Below are 26,872 nucleotides of genomic sequence, written 5' to 3' on the forward strand. Positions count from 1 at the left end.
CAAGAAATTAAATAAATCATAATTTATTTAATTGAAAGTTTGAATATGTAGGTACAGTACCATTAAGTTTTACTTCTGCATTACAATGACCTATAATAATGAAATACTCAAGTAATAACATGGATAGTGAATAGATTTTTACACCATATATTCAAAATTAAATAATAGTTTTTTTCTTTTTGTAAATTTCAGCTTTATTAATTTTAGAAACTGCACAGGAAGGAAACAATGTGTCCATGAGTAAAATTTTAATGACCTAACACAGTAGTTTAAAATGTTGTGCTTATTTCATATGAAATTATTTTTTTAATATAAACATTATTATTTATTCTTGTGTTCAAACATAATTACAGATAATAAAAAACTCACATTTTTCTCCTAACAGATCTTTCCAATTTCATAACTTTGATTATTGACTTCTCACAGGCACAATATTATCAAAACAATCCATGATAAAAAGTTTTCTACATTACAAATTTTGCCACTATTATTTTTCTGAAAGAAAAACTGATCAATGCCATATTGAAATTTAATAAATGTAAAATAGTAGTTAATACCTGATTAAAAAACATTTATTGTATGTTTACATCAGAAGAATTCGTTTTTAATATGTTATTCAATGTATGGAAATAAATTTTACCTAATTTATATAATGACAATACGCAAAATCTAAAAAATATACTTTTATTTGTATATACAGAAATATAGGAATAATTAGTTTTAAAACCTTCATTATATCAGAGATTAAAAATAAATACAGTACACAATATTTAATTTTTGAATTAAAAATTACACATTATAAACAATAATCTATTTTATTTATATACCATATGTATTTTTTGGTTTGAAAAAATGCATTTTTGAATAATAAAGCTTGCATAATAAAGCTTAATCATTCTCAGATACATAAACTTATATCAGAATATATTTAAATTTAAAAATACCTATTATAAAGTGAATACATAAATTTAAGGACAAACAAAATAAAAATAAAAGATAAACTAACAATTATGTTTAATAAAAAAGTTTTAATTCATGCAAGTTCTTTCATTCCGACTTTTTCAAACATACGGAATCCATACAAAGAAGTTTAGATTTTACTGTGACGATGCCTTTCCAGATATGGGCGACTGTTTATTTTGAAAAAGTATATCACAAGTGTGTTTTCTGAATGTATCCTGCATATCACTGAGTTCACAATTGGCATCCAGAATCTAAAAAACATTAAATTTAGTAACTTTACAAATAACATCTAATGTAAAATTGAATTTCTATGTAATTACCAGTACTGGAGCAGGAACCACAAAATCACTTTTTGTTGTTAGCCATTTTTCATGTAGATCATGAAGACTCTTTAAATAATCCTTTTAATAAAAATATGTTATAAGTTAAAAACTTTATAGCATTACATCTCAATAATTTTCAAATTAAACACTTGTATTAAATTATTATTAAAATTGTGCAATTCTGTTATTGCTGTTCCCACATTTTTTCTCTATAAATATGCACTTTATAAAATACTTCTTAAGAAGTGCTAAACTAATTTATCATCACAAATAATACTAAAATACAATTTATCATAAAAAACCAAGTTAGTACAGGTATGTTTATTTTTCCTAAAAACCTGACTAATATGTTTACAAAACTATCATGTATACAGGGTCATTTATAATTAAAGTTTCACTTTGAAATGGCCGTAAAAGGAAAACTACTGGGCAGAACGTTATCAAACTTGGTAATAGTTTACAGGAAGTCATGTAATATAGGGTAGATGTACCAGTTTTGGCCAGTGTAGTACCAGTTCTGGCCAGAAAACAAATTTAACTTAAAAATATAATCACAAATGAAACAAACTTTTATCGTTAACTGTGTGAACAGTTAACAATGAAAGTTTGTTTCATTGGACAGATTTGAATATGTGGTGAGTATATTTTTAAGTTAAATTTGTTTTCTGGCCAGAACTGGTACACTGGCCAAAACTGGTACATCTACCCTACTATTCGTTACATCACTAATTAGGAATGTTTTCAGCCTACTTAGATGCTAGCCAAACAGTAGGCCAAAAAAGTTTCTAGTAAATTTTGGCTTGCTTAAGAAGATATTTGAATTTAATTTTACTTAAATATGGTACCAAGTTTCATTCATTTCCAAGTCATTAACTATCAAAAAGATTCTTTTTACTCTATAATAAAATAAATGATTACATGTTTATTATACAATTGAACATGACATACTGTATGCTGTATCTGATATTAAAATGTGGAAATTGCATTATCAAATAGTACTCTAGTTTGATGTTAACATTATTTTTTCTCAATCCTTAAGAAACATGTTTCTGAGAATTACTTTAGTGGATGTTATACTCTATATTCATTGATACTTTTAATACAACTACAAATCAGTTTGGAAAATAGTTAATGATTGTTAAAAACTTAAAAAACCAGAATATTTTCTGATGTTTTTATTTTTTGACTCTTTCTGCCCTGACACTAAGAGGACTTTTTTCCATACCCATTTTGCCACCAGGGGTTTGGCCAGGCCCACAAATGGGCAGCCAGGTGGTGAGGGATGTGGTAAGATATATGGAATAGACTACCCCCTGAAAATTCCAGTCTTTTGATTTGCCAAGATTTAATCCCAGGTTCCTCAAAGCAGTAAGATATGCCTTATCACCTCAGCCATCTCTTTTATATATATTAACTTCAACTAAAAAATTTTAAGATTAACATGGAAATTAAAAGTCCAGTTTTAGTATATAACAGAGAAAGTATGGTGATTGATCAAATTTTTACCCCTCCCAGTTCTTTTTGCATTTGTTTTGACATTCAAGAAGCACAAAAGGATAAAAAAAATCTTTTATAAAATTCTGTATATGTATGTGTGTTGGAGTCTATTTTACAGAACTCCAATACAAACGTATCTCAGACTGGATAAACCAAAATTTCTCTCTCTCTCTATATATATATGACTGGCAAAGCTAATAAATATTGGCTAATTACAAATAGAAATATTCACTGCTAATACATAGTTAATACATGAATTAGCACATACAATATAACACCTTTACAAAAATTCTGCTATTTAGACTAGTATTGTTGCTATGTCATAAAACTCGTCATTTTTGTTAACTCATTACCTTCTCAGTTCACATTAAGTCAAGTTTGTGGGATTCTACTATATTTGTATATATATACTTTTTGTTTGGCAAGGCATTGACTCAATTAACTTGCAACACTACTCTGCAGTTAATTCCACTCCAAACTTGTGATTTAGTTTACTTTAACTCTGCAGAAGCTGAATATCAGTGTTTGTATCTTTTTTTTCAGAATGTTTTACAAATTTTCAATATGATTAAGATCAGGTGAATTTTCTGATCAACCTAATATGTTTATTCCATGTTTTCTGACTGATGTACAAACTAAAGCCATTCTGTTGGAAAAGAAAATCACCACCACCAAACAAGCTTCAAATCTACCAGGAGATTTTTGAGTTTATAGTTGTATTGGGTTGTTTGGAAAGTAATTTTATTTTTTCCAAAGAAAAATAAATGCAATATCCTTATAATAAATAAATATTTTATTGAATTATATATTGACCATTTTGGTCAAATACCTGTTGTCACTGTTTCTGGTAGTAGCATGATTTCACATTCATAAAAATTTTGATCGTTGTTTACAAAAAACTGATCCAAGTGATTTTGACATTGCCATTTCAAGTAAATGTCTTACAGTTAAAAAAACTTTGTATAGACCGGAACAAATAATAATCTGAGTGTGCTCGATCAGGCAAATATGGTTGATGTGATAACACATCCCATCTAAGCTATAACAGTTTCTGACGAGTTATCAAACTTGTGTGAAATTTGGCATTATCATGGTAAAACACTACACTTTGTTTGTTGATCAATTCTGGCCTTTTCTGTTTGATGATATTACTCAATTTGTTTACTTGATGACAGTACACTTTCGAATCAATTGTTAAATTGTCTGGTAAAAGCTCAAAAACAAATTTCTTTAAAATCCCACCATAGAGAGCATCTCTTGTTAATAACATGTAGAACCCATACATTGAGCTTTGAAATGAAACCAATTCATTTTAAGTAATAATAAACGGTTCAATTTAACAGATTTAATCTCTTAGTGATTTCACGTGTTGTTATATGGCAGATTACTTCAATCAGTATCTATATTTTGTTTTCATTGGCTTCGAATGGCCATCCAGAATGTGGTGTATCTTTGATATTAAAATTGCCAGAACGCAATTTTGTAAACCAGTTTTGGTACTGTTTTTCTCTCAACACATCTTCTCCAAACTTGTACCACAATTTTTTTCTTCTTTGAACAGCATTTTGATTATTTAGTCATAAAAAAGCAAAATATGCCGAAAATGATGCTTTCGATTTTCCATATTTGATGGGTCACCGAAAAAAAAAAAAAAAAAAAAACAATTGTACAGAATCAAACAAAATTTTTTACAAATAAGCCTTAAAATGTCAACTGTCGAAGTATATAATGAAAATGTGGTTTAAAATAAAATTGGCTGGTAAAAATACATCTAATTCCTCTAGTAATAAAAAAACGAAATTCTTTCCAAACAACCCAATATTTAAAAAACAAGATGATTCTCAAAAGCAACCCCATATCAATACTTATGGGATGTTTTACTAACTGTAATAAAAAAAAAACTATTTTTTAAACTGCACTCTGACTGATGTTTAACATTTTCACTATTTATAGTTGTGTTTCACCTATATCTCTCATTCTAATCACATGTTGTTTGATAGCATTTGACATATGTTTCAGCAACATTTTTACAGCATATTAACTATGTGAAATACTCATTGTAAATAATATTTCCTATAAAAGGCTACATGCTAAAAAATAAGAATTTTAGACTTGACTGAATGTTTCAGTTAATATTCTATTCTTTTAAAATATATTAAGAATTATTCTATTATTTTAAAATACTTATATGAATTTTAAACGTTGTTTATGTAAAATCCAAAAGAATGATGAACTTCATTTTTACCTTAAAAAATACTAAAATAAAGGTCAATTGTTTATTTCCTTTGTTATATCTTTTGAGTTCTTTATTAATATAGAGTTAACTCTTAAAATAATAAATGTAATTTCATAATTATAATATTTTATGATTTTGAAATATAGTATTATTGGCCTACAGCTTGGCTAATTAAATAAATCAAATATACAAAAGCATACGAGTTCTGTATGGTACAAAGAAATTGTAGGTTTGAATCCTGCTGCAGATTATCTTTTCTTCCAGAATATTCTAAATTATTTATTTAATTCTAATTATTAAATTTAATACAAGATGGTGACTTAAATCACCTACCTAATGCAAATTATATAGCATTTGTATATTTAATTGGCCAAAACATAGCTTGATAGTAAATCCAAATTGATTATTTGATTAATACAATAATTCCTCCATTTAGAAAGAGTTCCACAAAATCAGTGTGTAAAGGGAGATGTGGAAAGCTGTTTAAAATAGGAATCTGTTCAATATTCTCAAATACAGCATTTTACTGTTACTGGGATAGAAAAGTTTTGGCTAAAGTTATTTTTCTTTTTTTAAATACAGTGGAGCGTTGTTTATCCGAATCAATTGGGGACTGAGGTTGTTCGGATAACTTATTTTTCAGATAACTGATTATGTACGAAGAAATATATTAACCTATCCCACGTTGAAGTTTCTTTCCGTTGCATGTCACTTTGCATTGAATTTTCGTCGATGTTAAGCCTAACGAAAATTTTTATAATAATAATCGAGGTTATTATATCGTTAAAAATTATTTCTTTATTTTGTAGAAACAAAATAGATATAAAATTGAAAAATATAAAAACAAAAAAATTATACTTTAGAAGTTAATCTAGTATCAAAAATGTTCGATTCAGCATGACACAGTCCAACCGGAAAGCTTTCGGTTGATCGGCTTTCAGATAGACAAATACAGTAGAGTGTCGGGAAACGACACTCTACTGTATTTGTCTACATAAGAGATTACTGATGAAAAACCAATACTTTTCAATGTAAATATCATTTATTTCCATAAAGTTGATTATTTAAAATTTTTTATTACATTAAAGTGAATTTGATTAAATGAAGAGATTACTGTAATATTTTTTGAGTTTGACTTAGAAAATGGTTTAATCTCATTATCCAATTCACTAATGAAAAATTGACTTAATGTATAATTAAAAATTAAATTATAATGTAAATTATACATAATATAATTTACATTATAAATATATATGATTGTATATAGCAGGCCAAACCAACTTAAAGCAGGGAGTGATCAACTTTCATGAGTTAAAAGCACTGATGACTCACATGTTTGATTCATAAAATCTCAATAATCTACCCTAATGAAATTATTCTGTTAAAACATAATTGTATTTATGTATTGCACAGCAATTAATGTTTCAGGTTATTTCTTTTTGGTAAAGACACTAAGGTATAAATTAAATGATAGCATTTATTTTTCACCATAACAAAAAACAGCATTTCTTTCTGTCACAGAAATTATAAGTTTTGCTTCTCTTTGGCACACTTATTTTGCACTGAACTGAATTATTTATGGTACAATAAAACAAACATTTTCTACAACATCCAGCTAGTAATGATTATCAATACAAAGGACACTTCTTCCTACCCATCTCATACAGAATTACCATTCCACAGAAAATAATTAAAAGTGAGAAATATGGATTTTAATATTCCTACTAAAATTACAAATGTTTTTCATGTTTTGATGAGCCATATCTGCAAAAATGATGTAGCAATCAACTTGTTGGTCATGCCTTATATACAGTATTATTGAAAATATCAGACTATTATTATACTAGCGGGTGAGCCCAGCATTGCTCGGGCAAAATTAACGATAGTGAAGATTAATATTACATTATAGTCAATCTTACCCGTTTTCACAGAATGCGAGAATTGGAATCCCCTGTTTCCAGACTAATTAGAGAATTTTTAGATGGGTCTAAAAATATGTTCAATTTCCTGCAAAAACAAAAAAAACTGCATCTGCCTCTTGCACATCACTTTCTCTTGTTACGTAACACTTCTATTGTTGACAATTCCATTGTAACTTAACACTTCCATTGTTGATGGAAGTGTTAAGCCTTATTCCTGTCCCTCTCCTCTGTGGAGAGGAATTTTGAAAAATCCCTTCTTAGTGTGCGTTCTCGTGACTTACCCTAACTGTGTACCAAATTTCAAACTTTCAACTCCTAACCATTTGGGCTCTGTACTGATTATTATTATTATTATCATCATCAACTCATCTCGATTATATATATAGACAGAAAGTTTTAAAAATTTTTTCAACTATATTGTTGTCAGATTCTTAAAACTTTCTATAACAGTCTGTGCAAAACATACTGGATATTAATTTAGTGATTTTAGTGTATAAAATGTAATGTTACTTTTTATAAATTAAATATATTTAAAACAAAACATACCATAGAAATAGCTTTCTCTTCAATGCGGCATCTCTCCTGAATTCGTTTATATGCCATTTCAGGTTTAGTTCTTAAATATACTTCATCAAATATATTAAAAACTTAATATAGTTATTTTCTCATCAATTATAAATAAATATAAAAGTTGGATATTCACCTATTAAATCAATATTTAAATCTTCATTAGAAATTAACCAATTAAACCATTCAGTCAAAACCAGATACTCCACTTTTGGCATAAGACCACTAAAAATATATTTTAACATAAATATAACCTATTTTGTAACTATATTTATATAATTCCCCATACTTATTCATTCTGTTACACAAAAAATTACCTTTGATAAAGATTTTCAACAAAACAATATTTAGCACTATAAATTGAACGTTCCATAAGTTTTACATTTGTATTTGATACTTTTTTATGATTCTGCAGCATTGTCAATTGCACATAAGTTTGGAATGTAAGACTCCATCTAGTTGGCTCTTGATACATTAAATCCTGAGAAGAAAATTTAAAAAATGGTGGTGTTATTTATATATATATAATGTTATTTATATATAAAATATTAATTTTGCACTTATTACTCGTATTTATTATAATTTGTTATTTAAATAATAAAAATTACCATCGTATTAACTGACTAAAGGCAACTTTAAATCTAAGATGATAAAATTTAAACAAGAACAATATTTTCAGATTTTACTTTTGTTATTTGTCAAAGTTACTCTAAGTAATATTTTAGCACTGTTCCAATTTTGAATTATAATAAAATGAGATTTCTCTAGCAGCAGTTGAGAATCCTTTAACAATTTATCAATATCTTTTTCTTTGGGGGGAGATAGACAAAAAAACATTGACAAACACATAAACCATAAAAATAAAATCATCATTTGAATAATTTCTTTATTGAAGATGTTTAATAATTGAAAGTTTTAATCACAATCAACCTAATGATTAAAAAAATTAATGGTGAGTTAATGTAATTTTAATCTTACATTTCAAGTTAGTAGATAAATTAATACAGTATTAATTGGATGTGTTCAACAAAATTAAGAACTTGAAATCTTTAATATCCAGCATCAACTTTAAACTTTCTTTCCATATTCAATTAGAACTTGATAATAGATAAGTTATCTAATTAGAAAAAATGTTTTTGACTAAGATGTTGGGTATTAAACAAAATTTTAGTTCTTTAATTTTAAAAGATAATCCTGATATACAATAAAAAGTAAGCACTAACCAAAAAAACCATTAAAAATTATAAGAAATTAAAAATTAGAAACTTTAATCCTAAGATATTTAAATATATTATTTCCTTTTTCTCTAATGTAATCAGACAAATTATTTGGAAAAATAATTAAAATTTTAGGCCAAGGCAGAGTCTAATAAACAAAACTGATTTTTACCTGACACAATAATTACAAATGATAAGTTATATTTTAATATAATTTGTTCATTATCTGAATTTTTGGTACCTTCAGAGTTATAATGTTCAATCATAATACACACATCTGAATATTGTTTCAATTTACCATTATCTATATTCAGTGGAAAATCCATTTTTTTTTTAAATGAAATTTTATCACATACAGTATCACTTGCTAAAACTTGACTAAAAGTTGTTTAAGTTTACTTTCAGTAACTAATCATATATTGTCTCTCTCTCATTTCTACACATTTTTTTAATGGTCTTTTTTGTTAGAGTTTATCGTAATTCATATAATAAATACAAATGTGATAAGAATGATGTATGAGTGATTAATTTAAAAACAAACTTTAAAAGTATACACAATACAGAGGTATCACTAGGAGATATGGGAGTGCAGACTTCATTAGGCGACACCACTGGAGAGGATGACATTAAAATGATACTCCATAAAATTTTTGTGCAAAATTTCAAAAATTTATTATTAAAAAAAAAAAAAAAAAATAGCCTTATAGTTAGTGATAACAAAAACAATTTTTGTGAGCATAGCTTACATCAATATCCCTCGAATGCTAAAACAATATGCTAAATTTGCTTTTTAAATCTTGTCAAAGCTGATTTAAAAAGTAATAAAGTTGCAATAAAAAATATTTTAATATTTTTTATTGCAACTTTGCAACTTTTTATTGCAAAATATTAAAATATTAAAATATTTTAATTTTACAAAATATAATGCAATTACGAAACTAAAAATAAAAAATTAAATATAATACATGTAGGCTGTGCATATGATGATTCAATTTAAAATATGTAATTTTAATTACTGCTGCTTGCTTATGTTATCACCATTATATTCAGTAATATATGGAAATTACAATTTACAAGCAACATTAGTGCATAAAAAATATTACATAAGGATTCTTTATGATCGGGTACAAAAAAGTGATATCATGAGTTACTGCATTAGGTGACACCAGCCCTAGTGATGTCACTCTATAAACATACATATTAGAAAATATTATAGTTCTTTTAATGATATGCTACTCTATGTAAAATATGAATGTGACAAGTTACTAATTACTACAAGAAATTTTTTTTTCCAAAATCACATTGAAAATAAAATATAACAAAACCATATTATTAAAAAATTCATAGAGAAACTATTGTAACTATAACTAAATATCTTTTATTCAAATAAATAAATCATATTTAGCTCTTGATATATATAGGTTTGATATGAAATTTTTATGTAATTACCAATAAATTATAACCATTTATATTTCTCCATCTTTCCACAGGTTCTTGAATGACCTAATAAAAAAAAACAAATTGTTATATTCAATTATAAAACAATAACAAAACAATTTTTCAAATAATTGTAATATTTAAAATAAAATTATTTCATATATAAAATTTATAAGTTTAAATATAACTTATATTTTCAAATTCAACAAGAGCTGTCAATTAAATCAGGGCAACAACTTAATTGTTGATAAAATAATATAAACTCTTGGCAAACATATAGTCACTTCCTGCTATCTTGAAACTAAAAATATTCTGAGCTTACACAGGATTTTATGTATCATCATTTTAATGTATTCTTACTATCCCATGCAAAAAAGTAGTCCCTGTTTACAGCATTCATTTCAGGGAGAAAGAAATGAAACAAATTTAAATCAAATATATTTTTTAAATTATTTCATGTGTATTTCTTAATTGTTAGCATTTTTCAATGGAAAATTCTTCAAATCAAAATGATAGTGTTTCCATGGTTATAGCAAAGGGACAGAAGTATTGTTTTGTATGTGAGCAATGATGGAAAACTCTTGTCAATAACACAAATACTTCAAAAAAGACAAGAATTGACAAAATAATCAGTAATACCAATAAATTTCCATTAAAATATTTTTGAAAATATGAATAAGGAAAGCCAATAATGGAATGTGTCATCAAATCACCAAAAAAATGTTACAAGATTAGATCACAGAAGCTGGATAAAAATCCTGATTTTTCTTGGTAAAAATTGTTATAAAGAACTACAGGAAGCATGTGGAGACCAGGCAATGTCTTTCAAAATTGCAACAAGATGGATGGAATAATTTGAAATAGTGCAATAACACATCTAATCAACTGCAATCTGGAAGACCAGTGGAGAATAAAGCTTTCCAAATTGATTCCAAATTTCTCTTTTGGAATAAAATTTACAGATAGATGAAGAATCCTGTGAAAACTTTATAGGTAGGATGTACTCACAAAAAATTGCACAGTTATTGAAAATGGTAAAAATTGCATCGTGCTATTCCACATCATTTCACTGAAGTGAAATAATGGCAACAATATGCTATTGCCCAAATTTATTTGGTGCATCACAAAAAAAGATACTTTTCTTAATCAAATTATTGCCATAAATGAAATCTGAACCCAGTTTTATAAAGTTAAGGCTTAAAAAGCTGTCAAATAAGTGAAGAAGTTTGATTCACTGTGATTCAAGAAGTTATACTCTATTCACACTGTACATTTTAAGTGGGATTAATATTTAAGCAGAATTAAGTTAAGCCGCATTGCCGAAAACAAGTTTAACTACTTGTCCACACTAGGTAATTAAAGCGAATTATTCGCTTAACCCTTAAGCGGGTGCACTCAATATTACATTTTAAATAAAATCAAACTTTTGCTTATTTTTGATAAATCATCATAAATTAATTTATATTTAGTAATTTAAAATATAAATAACTTATTTAAAATACATAAGAGGTTAGTTAGGAATTATTAACATTTATTATCAGTGATGTCATTATCGTTGTCATTGGCAGCACGATTCTCTCAATGTTATCACTTTAGTGACAGAACTGTGATAAGAATGGATTCTCGACAGAAAGTTATATTATTATTATTATTAATTATTAATCATTATTATTATTTAAACTTCTTGTACTGAAGCAGCATATACATGCTAACAGAGAAGAGTATTGCTTGACACGAACAAAAGCATTGAAATGGTGACGACGAGCAAAAGGAATGGCGTGTGTTGTAGCCGTGATTTGTTCTATGCTTCCCAGTTATTGAATTTGGAAGATTCCAAGAAATCGGAAATGGTGGAAAAAGTGTGTTCCTGCAATGGATGAAGTAAGTTGGCGTGAAAACTTTAGTGTTTCTAGAGAAACATTTAATTTCTTACGTGCTGCATTACCCGAAATGAAAAGAAATAATACTCACTTGAGACGATGTATTTCTACAGACAAAAGAGTAGCAATTGCTCTATATACATTGGCATCATTGTCTGAATATAGGATTATTTCACATCTGTTTGGTGTAGGAAAATCCACTGTTTGTAAAATTGTTATAGACTTTTGTAATGCAGTTATAAGTAATTTAATATCTACCACTATCCAGTTTCCACAGACCAGAAATGAAATTGAATTAAAAATTTGTAATTTTTACGAGATTTGGAATTTTCCACAATGCTTTGGATCAACTGATGGAACACACATTCCTATTTCACCACCAAAAAAAAGACTGCATTGACTATTACAATTATAAAGGATACTATTCTGTGGTCCTCCTTGCTGTTTCTGATGCCAAATATATGTTTACATATATAAATGTAGGATCTCCTAGAAGGAATAATGATGCACATATTTAAAAAAATTCTCTCTCTCTTTTAACATGGCTACAAAATATAAACTCCTTAGAATTAGGGGAAAGAATTGGTGAAGTTGTACTACCTTTAATTATTGGTGACTTGGTGCTTTTCCTTTACAGCCAATTTTAATGAAACAATTTCCAAATAAAACAGAGAATGAAATAGAAAAAACATTCAATTTTAGATTATCTAGAGCTCGATGAATAGTGGAAAATGCCTTTAGAAGATTAAAAGCAAAATTTCAAAGACTTTCTAAACGAAATGGATAATAGGATTGATATATCAAAACAAATAACTAAAACTTGTTATATATTACATAATTTGTGCGAGAAGAGAAATGATCCAGTAGAGAAAGTATAGCTTAATGAAATAAATCAGTCTGACAGTTCATTAGAGAGAATGTGTGTTATAGAGATAAACAACACTAAAGCTACTTCAAGTAGAAATGCTATTGCAAGAAGTTTTAAAATCCTTATAATCTTAATCTTCTATTATAACAACTATCAATGGCTGCATAAAAATATGATATGTTTTTTGTTTTTAATACAAACTGAAACACAAACAGCACATTTGTAAATGATGTGCAAATCTCTGCTTAATCAAACATGGCATCAAAATAATGGTAGCTTAAAGCATACAGTGCTTCTATAGTTATCAAATTGATAATTTTTAAAATCACTTTTTTTTATCTGCATTTTGTAAGCACCTAAGACTATTATACATACACTATATTAGTTATAAAGGATTTTAAAATATAATTATATTAGGGTAAGTTTCTATATTCAACAGTGAGAAAATGACATTTCTAAATGGATCATTGAGTTGTCCATTGAAGCCTGTGACATCAGCATGGTTCACCATTGAGCTCAACGGTCTCAATGACCTGAAAGACCATTGAGTATTCAACAAACTAACACAGTGACTTCCATAAAACAAGTAAATTTTGCTTATAGAAACTATTGATTCACTCTTGCTGTGAACACTGTAATAGCAAACATGTTAATGAACAATCTGTATATGATAAAACATGCGATTGCATGATTATGTTGGATAATTTGGTCAATATTGAAATATTACGCTTTTTTTCAGAAACAAACAACCTCCATAAATTCATTCAAAATTTGATTAGGGCCAATATTTGTCCCTCTTTACATCTTCCTAATGATATAAATATTCAAGAAATTCAAATTATTGATGAAAGACCCAGTATAGAAGAATCTGATACAGGTAAGGGTTCATTTGAATAAAAAGGTTTATTGAGTAACTCAATTAACCCTTATTGAATAAGGGTTAAGTGAATTACTTTAATTATTTAGCAAAACAGCCACAATTGTTGCCTTCTCCTTAATTAAGTTGACCATCATGAAATGTGCCTTTTCAATGCAAACATTTCTTTTTTCTCCTATTGACACTCAGATTCTTTAACTTTATAAAGTTAACACACCTTAATACTGAGAAAGCTCATTTGTTTAGCTGAATAAATGAGCTTTCTCAGTATTAAGGTGTGTTAATTTTATAAAAAGTTTCTTTTTTCTACAAAACATGATGTCAAATCATTCAACAAAGGGACTCAACAGAGAACTCACCGGCAATATAAGTGTTGAATTTTGAAACATAAGGTTAGTTGTCTTTAAAAATCATGTGGATTAATATTAATTAATTAAATTCAAAATAACAAAAACGGGTGTACTATAGATTACCACCTATGGAATTTCAGGACTTTAAGTATATATTTGAACTCAGAGGACTGAGAAGAGTTTAACGGTACCCTACTTTTGGGCCAGAGGCAAAAAGTAAGAAAGTTATACTTTTTTCGGTGATCGCACAATGATCGGGAGTCGCGTCACTCTCTCCGCTAAGCCTATCGCGTGTTTAACAGGCAGTCCGGCAAGTCAGCCATAAATACCTTCAACAGAGGCAGATGTTGATCCAAGAGCACACTGATCATCTACAGTTCGAGTTAAGTCCTTTTTGCACACCCTCACGCTTGTCGACCTTGGGGGCTACGGCTCCTCAGTCTCGCTATCGCTCACGGTCAACTAGTACTACAAGCCGACCGCGCTATTGCAATCGGGAGTTGCGATGCTTGAACAAAAGGAAAAAAAAGGAACTGGCATTCGACTGTTTGTGCTCCCGACAGACTCCCCCGGGAGGGGAGCCGCCGATTGTTTAACGTCACTAGTTATTGATTCACGGTAGTTCTTGAACAAAAGAAAAAAAAAAGGAAGTGGCATTCGACTGTTCGTGCAATTTCTTGCCTTTCAGAGTGCTTTTTTTTAATTTGTTTGCAGACTTTACTGCGAGATGGCATCACTAGCAACTACGGTAGCATCTGCCGTCTGCATGAAAGCATTAAAAAAGTATGATAACTTTCTTATTTTTCATCTCCGGTCCAAAAGTAGAGTGTCTTTGAACTCGTGTCGGCCCCCTCAGTTCAGATGTATACTCAAAGTCCCGAAATTCCATAGGTGGTAATATATAGTATCCCCACAAAAACTAATTTCATTTACTGTAGTATTTGGAAACTTTGAGAAATATTGTAACAACGTTGTTTTTCCACTTCCAATATTCCCTTCGACTGCAATCTGTAATCAGAATTTTGTAAATGTAATGTAATATTTATCAAGAAAAAACTTTATTTCACATTATCATTCATTACTTACCGTATACATATTCCTTTCACACGTTTTCAACAATGAATTATAAATTCCTAAAAATAAACAAATAATTATCAATACATTATCCTAAATGATCTATAGACAATATTTTACTCTTCATAAACATCCGTACTACTAAATTTCTACAAAATTAATGAGTAAAATATAAATAATAATAATAATTACTTTCACGAACCTTTTGATATTTCGGAAGGACAACAAAATCTTGCAAAGTTGACAATTTTAATCATTTTAAAGCTTCTTTAACGACTAGGATATACTCATTAATGTGATTACGTTGACAAGTACCAACACGAAACACAAATGCACATGTTAAAAGTTTCTTATATTTAGCACCAGAGGCGCATTCGTCGTCGTATTTTTTTAAGTTGTCAAACTTTAATATTTACATACAAAAATTTCATTATAAATTTCTAGTATTAAATTAATAGTAATCTTTTACACAATTTATTTGCAATAATAATATTACATAATATTCTACTTAAAATTATCCGTTAATAAATTCATATTCTATCATCGAAATTAACATTTCTAAACATAAATGTTTTAAATTTAAACGACGCAAATCTATAGGAAAATAATAATTGATATTTAGATTAATTCGCAAATAAATATGAAAAACTAAAATGATAAATTAATTTTGATTGTAAAAAGTTCTTAGTTTTCACGTATAAATGGATAGTGTCGCATTTTATTTTTTTATGTCAATAATTTTATGATATATTGTTTTATCTTCTCAAATATTTATAAACAAACTTTCTATTCGACAGTATTTGATATTTCCGAAATAATTAATTAAATCGATCAACAGAATAATGTATGTTCCAATGATGGATAGTTCATTATGAAGAAAATAACCATCGATCATTTTAACCAATCTTACATAAATATGAATAAATAAATTATATTAGTTAAATTTATAAGTCAAACATAACGAAACTTATTAAATTATGATATGCATTTTAGAATTACAAATAACACATATTTTGTATTTTGTTTTCACCCTTTTCAAGCCCATCGTGGGTTTGGCCACGTCTATAAAGAGACAGCTGGGTGATTAGAAACGGGCCCGACATAACCGGAATAGACACCACCTGAAAAATTCTTGAGGTTTCTCGACCATCCTGATTCGATCCCGAGTTCCTCTAAGCGGTAGACTAACGCCGTAACTACCTCGATTATCCGGTCAGTGTATATTTTGGATTATTGACATGAAAATGCGCTGCGTGCGATAGTTTGATTTTAAATGCATAATTTCTTAATAGAAAAATATTCAGTAGGCACAAGTCCAGGGAGTGTTGATGGGGATCGCTTCTGAGTTTGTATTGCTAAAACGAATACTTAGTACACTTGCTTTCATACTGAGTATTTTACAGTTACTTCATTTCCTTATAAAATGAGTATGACTTTAAAAATGGATACCAGGATCAATACTTTTAATACTTTTCAGACTCCACAGCCTAATTTCTTAGAGACGTTATACAGTTAATTGTATATAACTTTAAATATCACCTTATACCAGTAAAATATCATCTTTTATAACTGATATCTTATTAAGTTGAAAAAACCATTCGGTGGTCTCCTATAAGAGATTTATCCACAAAAGCTCACATTGGGGTCTTTAATTCGTTCAGCAAATTTACAACTATGTGCTTCTTTAAAGTTCATAATTATTAATTATTAATTAATAAATAACAATAAATAGTAAATAATACTTTGTAATAAAAATACAGAATAATCAGCAGTTAAATTAGTAGATAATGTAAGTTTAAATAGTTCTATAATCTGAAAAGTTTAGTCTATACATTAGTCTCTTGATGAACTTGAAATATATCGATTATATAGTTTCATTTGTTATTATTATTATTATTATTATTATTATTATTAAAATAAACTATTCATTTTCCAATAATAATAATGTAAAAGAAAGATGTTTTCCTACTTTCAAAAGTCATTTTGGCACGCATCTTAGAGCTAACACGCCCGCCCTCTAAATTCACTTTGCAAATTTATATAGATTTTTTCTTGAAAGGTGTCAGAAATTTACTTTATTGAATATACTGATTTCAAGGACAACGGAAGTCTCGAAAGTGAAAAGTTTAAAGTGATCTGGAGAACTTTTAACAAAACAAATAAAACACAGGAAAAATTCTATAAAACATATAGTCTTTTATAAACAGGATAACAGTTTTAGAAAGGAGTCTGTTTCTCAATATTTTATTAGCATATTTTTGTTGAGTCGAAGCGGTTAAGGAATCAGTCTGGGAAACCACAATATGGGCGAGCAATCTCAGAAATTTTTCGGGGTAGTCTGTCTTGGAAATGTCGGGCTCCATCTCTCATTACCTAGCCGACCCCATTCTGACCGAACCCATGAAGATAAAATTAAAAAAATGCTTTCTTAGCATTTTTTTAATTCTAGCACAGGGTGGCAAGAGTCAACAATAAAAAAAAGGTACATTCTTGTTATTGACGATAGAATTTTATATTTATAAAACTTTTCATAATAAAAGAAATAATAACCTATTGGATTCTTCAGTATTATTTAAATAATTTAAATTAAATTAAGCTATCTTTTTTTTTAACTCTTTCCGCCCTGTGGGCACTAAGAGGGTCTCTTTTAGTAGGCCCATTATGGGTTCGGCCAGGCCCACAATGGGGCGACCGGGTGGTGAGGGACGGGGCCCGACATATCCGAACGGACCACCCCCCGAAAAATTCCTGGGGATTATTCGACCCGTTCGGATTCGATCCCGGGTCCCCCAGAGCGGTAGGCTGCCACCTTGACCGCTCGGCCATCCGGCCTATAAATTAAGCTATCAGAAGGCATAAGCTCGCATTTAATTTCATCTTCACAATTTTTTATTGTATTTTATATAGTCATAATCTCAGTGATTTTAAACGTAAAAGTAAAATATCACCTTTTATAACTGATATTTTATTAAGTTAAAAAAATAGGAAAATATTATAGATAAAAAAAATAACGATTTCCAATAACAAACTCTTTTCATTATGAATTCAAAATGTTATTTAAATACAGTATATGGCGATTGGTTGAGCGAGATATTCTATCAACCAATCATGTCGTAAGTTAACTTACATGTCTTTTTCAGTTTTATTTTTACTAATAGATAATTTAGAGCTGCGAGAAATCCTTAAAAATGAAATCTTATGAAAAAAGATCTAATATAAAACCACCTTATATTATTGCGTGGGAAAATTCATCAAAAAATAAGAAAAAGTTAGCTTCAAAAAAATGCAGTGAAATATTTTTTTTTAACTGTCCTAGTATTAAAGAAAAACACAGAAATATCAAAATTATTTGGCTAATTATTGTATTTGGTGGTTTATCAGGTTTCACATATTCCAGTTATAAATTTCTAACGAATTTCTTCGAATATCCTGTTGTTGTTAATCTAGAAGTAGAGAATGAAGGTGAACTATTTTTTCCAGCTGTAACAGTTTGCAATTCAAATAGGTAAGCCTAGCAAAAATCTTCAGAAATATTATTATAAATTAATTATTTTTCTATTCTAGAATGAGAGTATCGGAACTCCATAAAGATGTGTGTAAATCTAAGAGAAAATCATGCGAGTATTTACGTATCATACATGAAAGTTCTTCAGATATTGAGAATAAACCGGTATATACGATATTATATTCAAACTTATTATTATATCTATCAATAAATTTATCATAACTTATCATTACTTGATATAGGAATTTGTCTTTAAATTTGCAACATGCAGTAATTCTTCGAAAAGAGAAATGACATTATATCACCAAAAATTACTTGCATTTACGAATACTTTCTCGAGATTTGAAGATTGGAAAATAAAACAAATGAGTCATCGGATAGAAGACATGATTGAAGAATGTACTTTTGATGGAGAAAAATGTGATGCTTCGTAAGAATTATACCGTTTTTAATAAATAATTTGAGTTTATTTTTAAAAAATAATTTTGCCAATGATGCAATGAATCATTATTTTTATCGGCAATGAGAAGGCCTTTAATATACCAGCCGCGGGTTTGGCCAGGCTCATAACGAGGGACGGAGTCCAATATATGCGGGATGGATTGCCCAAAAAATTCCTGGGAGTTGCTCCCCAGATTCGATCCCGGGTGATCATAGACAGAGGCTTACGCATTCACTGCTTCGACCGTCTGTAAATAACAATTCGAACGTAAGATTAATGGGCAATACGTGAGCGATCTGCCGAGAGGGATAGGCTGGAGGACTTTCTACGAGAAACGCGTCCTTATTTAAATGTTATACAAGCGAAGAAAACCAGAAAACTCCATGCGACTAGTGCGTTGGCGAAGCGCAAACCCACGATCTTCAGTGGTATTATCCACTCAACCATTGGGGTGAAATGTACTTATAAATATATTTTTTGAATTGATATTCTTTGCAGAAGCTTTACTCCTTTGGAAAGTTTAACATATGGCAGCTGTTATACTTTTAATGGACGTTGGATGAATTCTAGAGGATCAAAAGATATGGGAAGAAGGAAAAGAAAGAAATTTATAGAAGATAAAAACGAAAAATTGATTTCTAGATCTACGAATCCCTTCTCTGGTAAGAAATATTTTTACAAATTTTAATTTATTCTAAAAGTAATTATTGATTGCTTCTGTTAGGATTGTCTTTAACTTTAAACGTTCAGATAGAAGAGTATTTGTCAATAACATCTAAAATGGGAGTTCACGTAATAATTCATTCACCAGACGAACGACCGTATCCAGAAGAAACAGGCATCGACATTAGTACTGGATTTGATACTGCTTTTGCCATTCAAGAGGTTTGTAAATATATATACATACAGTATATATATGTATTTTAAATACATGAGTTAAGATTTGAAATTTAAATTTTTAGAATGATTACAGAAGAATGTCTAAACCATTTAAAGATAAGTGTGTTCTTTACGGTAGAGATGATTTTAAGAAAATGAAAAGTCAAAAGGTAACTAGTTAAAAATTTTAATTATCTTATCTACTAATTAATGTACTGTACTGTACAGCTGAGCAAAGGTCATTATTATAGTTTTGGAGCTTTAATCAAACTGAAATATTAGATTTTTCTTTTACGCTCAACAGGAATGTCTTTCATTATGCATTAGAGATATGATTAAAAAAGAATGTGGTTGTTTGGATCCTACTTGGAAATTTTACAGAAACGTAACATTTTGCGATTTGACTAAGGAAGAAGATGGTATTAAGTTATTATTTTTAACTTTTAAAATTATATTATACTAAAGATAAAATTTATAGATGCTTCTAAGTGATAAGCAGCTAAGCAAGCAAACCAATAACATACTGCCATAGTCCATTTCATTTAAAAAGAACTATGTTATTGGTTTGCTTACTTAGCTGCATGATACTTAAACAAACTGTCTATGAGGTGATTCTATTTTATAATATTTTATGACATTTAAACTACATTTAGATTTATTCGATAACTTTAAAATAATAACAAAATTAAATTTTTTTGTAGCATGCTGCATGATAAAAATGAGAAAAGTGAATATTTCTTACTGCCAATGTCCTCTACCTTGTCAGTGAGTTAGAATTTTGATATTTTGAAAATATTAAAATTATACCGTAAAATTGTTACATAATGAACATTACATATTTACTTGGAATTTAGTGAAATTACGTATGATATAAGCCTTTATTCGACAATATGGCCATCAGAATCAGAATTTAAGGTTAGAATTTTCAGATGCTTTAATTTTTTAAATAATTTGTCTATAATTTTTTAATGTAAAGTTATTTTGTAGCTTCGCTCTTTAAATAATTTGTCAAAAGATATCACTTATGAAGAATACAGGTAAATTTAACGTATACAGAATAGCCTCAAAATGATATTACATTAAAACATTGATTTTATATAACGTTCTCTGTATATTACTTTCATTTCTAAGAAAAGGACATCTTCAAATGAATGTATTCTTCGGCAGAATGGAACGTTTTGTTTATAATCAGCATCCCGTTTACGAGGTAAAATTGTAGTAATTCTCACACATTTTTATGAAAGTATCAGATATAAATTGTGTTTTAATTTTTTACTTTATCTTAGTAGTAGTGGTTTGACACATACTGATCACAAATCTTTAATTTTTATAGATGTATATGAAAAATACTTACAATTCATCTTATTAAATGTTGAGGTTTTCTGATTGTTGAAACCTCTTGATTCTGATGAAAAATTACTCCTTATATTTACTTAAATTTTAAGGTATCGAAGAGATGTGGTTGAGAATTATTAATATAGGCGTATATGCTAATTTTTTGTTCTAATATCCAAGTAAATTAAAACGCGACAACTTAAAATAATATTCTAACAATAAGACCAAGTTAAGTAGGGAAATAGTTCAATATAATAATTATTTAATTTATTGGAAAGTTAGTGGAATCATGCTCGACATTCCAAACGCCATTGTCAAACTTCTAGGCTTACAGGAAAGTGGCGCCGAACGTCCGACGTACACGTTTTCGCGTTTAAAACTTCGGCTTCAACCTCGCTATTATCAAAAATAGGAAGACAAGACAATATTTGGTATATCATTGAACATTCTATACGGCCAGTAAAAAATATTTATGTATGAAATCTTTTTGTCATTTTCTTATTAAATATAAAATAATACTAATCCTAATTTTTATTTATATAAAATTACAGAATGCGATGCTAATAGATTTTGAAGCATTTCAAGTTAAAGTTCGTGAAATTATTTATCGACAGTTGGCCATAAAAACATTACACAGTCCTATAGAAGCTGTAATAGACATTTATATAGATTCTGTTAAAAAGTATCAATTATCAGCGAAAGATCAATGGCAAGTTAATTTTCCTATTAAAAAAATTCACGGATTAAATTTTATAGACGAGAAACCATCGGATATAACTGGCTGGATCGAACATAGTAATTTACAAAACTTATTAAATTATTTTTATTTAAAGGTGGACAGATAGAAAAAAAATATTTTTAAAAACTAAAACTACAATTATTTAGACAGCGAACTTCTTGGTGTCCAAGATCAGATAATATTAAAAAGAATTGTCATTACCACAAATATTTTAAAAAACATTGTTCTCTTTGCGATATTCTACCTTACGAACAATTCTTAATTGAGGTTGAGTAACCGTCGTTGCTGGTGACGTTTTTCTAGTGAAATTGCTAACACTATTTTATAGTTAATTTTTGAGTTTTTTACTTAATTTGCCACTTAAGTTGGTACGTCCATTCTTTTGTGTCATTCTGTGTTATTATCAGTTTTTTTGGGGGGGGAATGTTCACACAATTCTTAATTGAAGAAAAAATAGATATTTTCAAAATCAATACGCTATATAGGTATTTGATAAATAAGTAACAAATATACTATAAATTAAATAATTATTATATTGAACTATTTCCCTACGTTACTTGGTCTTATTGTTAGAATATTATTTTAAGTTGTCGCGTTTTAATTTACTTGGATATTAGAACAAAAAATTAGCATATACGCCTTTATTAATAATTCTCAACCACATCTCTTCGATACCTTAAAATTTAAGTAAATATAAGAAGTAATTTTTCATCAGAATCAAGAGGTTTCAACAATCAGAAAACCTCAACATTCAATAAGATGAATTGTAAGTATATTTTTCATATACATCTATAAAAATTAAAGATTTGTGATCAGTATGTGTCAAACCACTACTGCTTATCTTGAATATTGAATTTCTCTTTGTACATATCTTATTTAATTCTAATAGGTTATCAAGCATTTGAAAGATTTAATATACAAAATTAACTTTACGACAAATACTTTTAAGGACTAGAAATTATTTAATAAAACATTTTATATATTTTTATTTGAATTGTTTGACAATAGTTTAAAGGTACAAAATGTCACGAATCAATACAAAACACTGGTTCTCATAAATTTAAAGTTTGTTATACAAAATATTTTAAATTACACCGTTTGTTTGGAGTTTTCTCTATATTCTAAGTAACGTATGCAACCTTTCTAGATATCACTTTTAATAAATAAATCAACATAACATTTCTTTATCATCTGATACATTCCCATCTTTTAAAAGCTTGTTTTAAAACTGAATTTTTTTCTTTTACAGAAGGACGAATTTTTCAGTCATCTTGGTGGACAATTGAGTTTGTGGTTGGGATTGTCACTATTAACTCTTTTTGAATATTTAGAAAAATTTTCACTCTTTTGTATACAAGTATATAAAAATTGGTCTAGAAAATAGATGATAGTCTTAATATCTACATGCAATTAATTTTAAGGCTTCAAATATCTCTAGAATGCTAATTTTTGTGACTGTTATTAATATTAGAATATTTGAAAATCCATCAAAATTTTAATTACTCACAATCTAATTAAATATTTATAAAAATTGTTATTTATTTATTTAGCAAAACATGTAGCGTATCTACATCTAATAGTGTAGCTACAAATATTTTTCTACGTAATATTTGTTGTTAATGTTGAGGAAATCATGAGATATAAATTCGTTCAGTGAATAGTGATACCACAGAATTTATACTAAATGGCATAAAACACGTTCGCATTGCTACTCATATCATTTGATACTAATATGTAAGCACCTAGAACGCTAGGAGCAGAGGCATGTTTAGGAGATGCGCAAGCATAGTTGCACCTCCTCCTGAGGGTTTTATTCCGAGTAATCCCAGTAAGTCAGGTAGTAAAACGTTTTGTAAGGCATATTGCTTCTTTTCTGACCCCTCTAAAGATTTCTGGATTTGCTATTTCTTAGGATTGTGCGAATCCAGTTCGAAATCGCAAAAATTTAATAGATCTTTGTTCGGATGTGTCGAACAGTCTCGCACCATCCGACTGCCTTCAAAAATGCTAAAAATCTTTTATTGAAACAATTGTCGTATTTTCATTTTACGATTATAGTTTGGTAAAAGATTATTATTAATATTCACGACAGAGTCAAAGAATTGTACTCTGTATATTCGGAGCTTAAAATAGGATTCAAATAACATCTGCAGTTTTTAATTTTTTAAATAAATATATCCAATCTAACTGTTGAGTACTTCAAATAAACAAATTCTATGAATTAACTTGATATTATTCCCTTTATTATTATTTTTTCTGTTTAGTTGTGTCTAATTATTCAGTAGTATCAAAAACTCGTGAAAAGAAATTGATGATTTTTATCATATCAATATATAGATTTACAGAAAATGTTTATATCAATTGTGACGTAGTACATGTAAATTTGAATATCTACAAGAGAGATGAAGAAATTTATTTTACTAGCGCTAAAATACAACTAATAGTGGCAAAAGAAGCCTGAGATAGTGCGGACCCCTTTTGTCACTATTACTTTCCTTGCTCTTATGTATACATAAGGGAAAGTACTCGGATTGGTATTGTGTCAAATTTGATCTTCCGAATCTGGTAGGTCGAAAAACTCCAGGAATTTTTCGGAAGTTGATTCGTTTCGAATGTGTAATAGTCCCATCTTCTCCATTGTGAGCCTGGCAGAACCCGCGATTGGCTTGTTAAAAAGGTCTTAGTGCCCTTACAGTGAATTAAAAAAAAAAAAAACTAAATTAGTAGGAAAAAACTAGCGAAAGTAACAGAGATGCCAAAGTTAGTGTTTCTGAACAAAAGATGTAAGCTAAATACATACAATTTGTAATAAGGTTTCCATTTATTTTCTAAACGTTAATCTCTCTCTTTTAATAAAGACTACCATACAGGGAACATTACGATGAGCCTATCGTTACACTTTTAGAAAGCTGTAAACATTGGACCACCTTTTATTTATTATAACTTTACTATTTTTGGGCAGAAATTTTCTTGGTTGTTTTAACTCGTGCCAACAAAATGTCCAAGAATTCGTTATGAAAAACCTAGCAAGTTACTTCTGTGCCAAATGTTAAAAAATAAATCGATTATATTTTATTCAGATAATAGGTGCAAAAATAATTTAAAATGATAAGTTATTTGAAGTATCAAATTTTCAACATGAAACACAACTTGTTAATTTACGTATTTGTAGATTATTTTCTCTAATAGCAAGTGATTAAAAAGTATTTTAATTTGTTGATATCAAGAAATCTTTTTCATATAGTAAAATGAAGTTTTTTATTCAATATTTCATTATGAAATATTTGTAATAAGATCCTCTTGAAATGCACGAGATTTTAATGTAATACTGTAAAATATAATTAAAAAAAAAAAAATCAACGTTAACAGTCAAACGATAGCTCTCTGATGACAGAACTGTTAACATGAATTGGGGCACATTTAAGGGTGGAAATTGAAAGGGAGAATATTGTGACATGCAGGGGAAAAAAATCTCCTCAGCTTCAAAACGTTCATAAAATTACTAAAAATGAGATAAGTAAAACTCGTTCGATGAGAAACTGTCCCAGAAATATGTCGATAAACTGTTCATTAGATTTAAAAAATAAAAAAAAAACTTAGTAAGTCTATAGCAATTTCGCCTCTTACCAGGAAAGTGTTTATCAATGAAAGCTTTATTCTAACTTTCATAAAAATAAGTTTTTAGCAATTTATTGCAGTTATATTTATTTGATACATTTTAAACAATTAAAATATCTTAATTTATAGTAAAAAATATTTATAGTGATATTAAATATATTCATTACTATTTTAATTATTTGCATTATAATATGAGAAATTGTTAATTCTATTATGTAGACAAGACATTGTTAACCTGTATCTTTATTTTGACAACTTATGAAATTTGTTTTCGTTTATTACATTTATGTAATCTTCGATTATTTTAATGTAAATATCAAATATTAAAACTGAACAAAAACGAAATTGCTTACCTCTTGTTAATCGTCTCAATTATGAAAAAATAAATAATCCGTTAGATGACATTCAGACAAGCTGCGATTCTATCTAGAGGCGGTTCTAACCGGTTTTTGCTCTAAGTGTGAACTGTGTCTAGAAGCTTTGCACGATAAGATACTTTTTTGCATTGCATTTTAGCCAACAGTAAATTTTCGGATCATATATAAATCCGAAAATTTATTGTAAACGAATTTAATTAATTTATTATTATTTTTAATGGGCGTATTAGAGAATTGAAAAACACCATTCTTAAGAAATGCGTTTTGTTTTTTACATTTAAAAACATTCATCTTTTTTAATACTCTCTTTTCTATCAAGTAATACAAACTTTCTACACTAATTGTAAATTTAGTTAGAGAACATAATTATGCTTATAAAATAACATTCCTCTTGAATATTAGAAATACTGTTGTTGCCAAAAAAATGTTCAGTATTTAAGATATTCATTGAATATTCTTAAAATAATTATTATTAAAATAAGATCTATTACTTTGTTAACAAGTTTTAGTTGTTTCAACATGTTTTATTTATATTTTTATACTTTAATTACATGAAAAGAGAAACAGAACTTGCTTTTCAATTTCACTTTTTAAACTGACTACTTAATTATTATTAATTTAAGTTTATCAAAATTGAAAAAATTTGATAATGTAATCAAATAATTTTAAATTTATATTATGTAAAAAACAATTTATTGAATTTTAATTAAATTTGTTTAGTCGCTGTATATATGTTTAATAGGTGGTTGTCTCTTTAATCCGAAAA

At 28.1% G+C, this 26,872-nt stretch overlaps 2 protein-coding genes across 2 annotated transcripts; one reads left to right on the forward strand and one right to left on the reverse strand.

The window, feature by feature from the left end:
- Positions 1-1,008: 1,008 nt before the first annotated feature.
- dnk (deoxynucleoside kinase) lies at positions 1,009-15,574 on the reverse strand. The gene is made up of 9 exons (XM_067280852.1): positions 15,414-15,574; positions 15,224-15,270; positions 15,071-15,145; positions 10,175-10,228; positions 7,826-7,989; positions 7,645-7,733; positions 7,488-7,567; positions 1,284-1,364; positions 1,009-1,214 (listed from the first exon to the last, which is right to left on the reverse strand). Exons 1-9 carry the CDS (start codon positions 15,466-15,468, stop codon positions 1,098-1,100), a joined length of 762 nt encoding a protein of 253 aa, XP_067136953.1. The 5' UTR covers positions 15,469-15,574; the 3' UTR covers positions 1,009-1,097.
- A 2,825-nt stretch (positions 15,575-18,399) lies between these two features.
- Positions 18,400-23,644, forward strand: LOC136983940 (amiloride-sensitive sodium channel subunit alpha-like). The gene is made up of 12 exons (XM_067280829.1): positions 18,400-18,716; positions 18,776-18,881; positions 18,959-19,146; positions 19,657-19,820; positions 19,883-20,043; positions 20,121-20,207; positions 20,342-20,456; positions 20,739-20,802; positions 20,892-20,952; positions 21,025-21,074; positions 21,169-21,244; positions 23,361-23,644. Exons 1-12 carry the CDS (start codon positions 18,400-18,402, stop codon positions 23,493-23,495), a joined length of 1,524 nt encoding a protein of 507 aa, XP_067136930.1. The 3' UTR covers positions 23,496-23,644.
- Positions 23,645-26,872: the final 3,228 nt, after the last annotated feature.

The sequence above is a fragment of the Centruroides vittatus genome, unplaced genomic scaffold (assembly GCF_030686945.1).
Source record: "Centruroides vittatus isolate TY-2023 unplaced genomic scaffold, ASM3068694v2 contig_898, whole genome shotgun sequence".
Taxonomy (NCBI): domain Eukaryota; kingdom Metazoa; phylum Arthropoda; class Arachnida; order Scorpiones; family Buthidae; genus Centruroides; species Centruroides vittatus.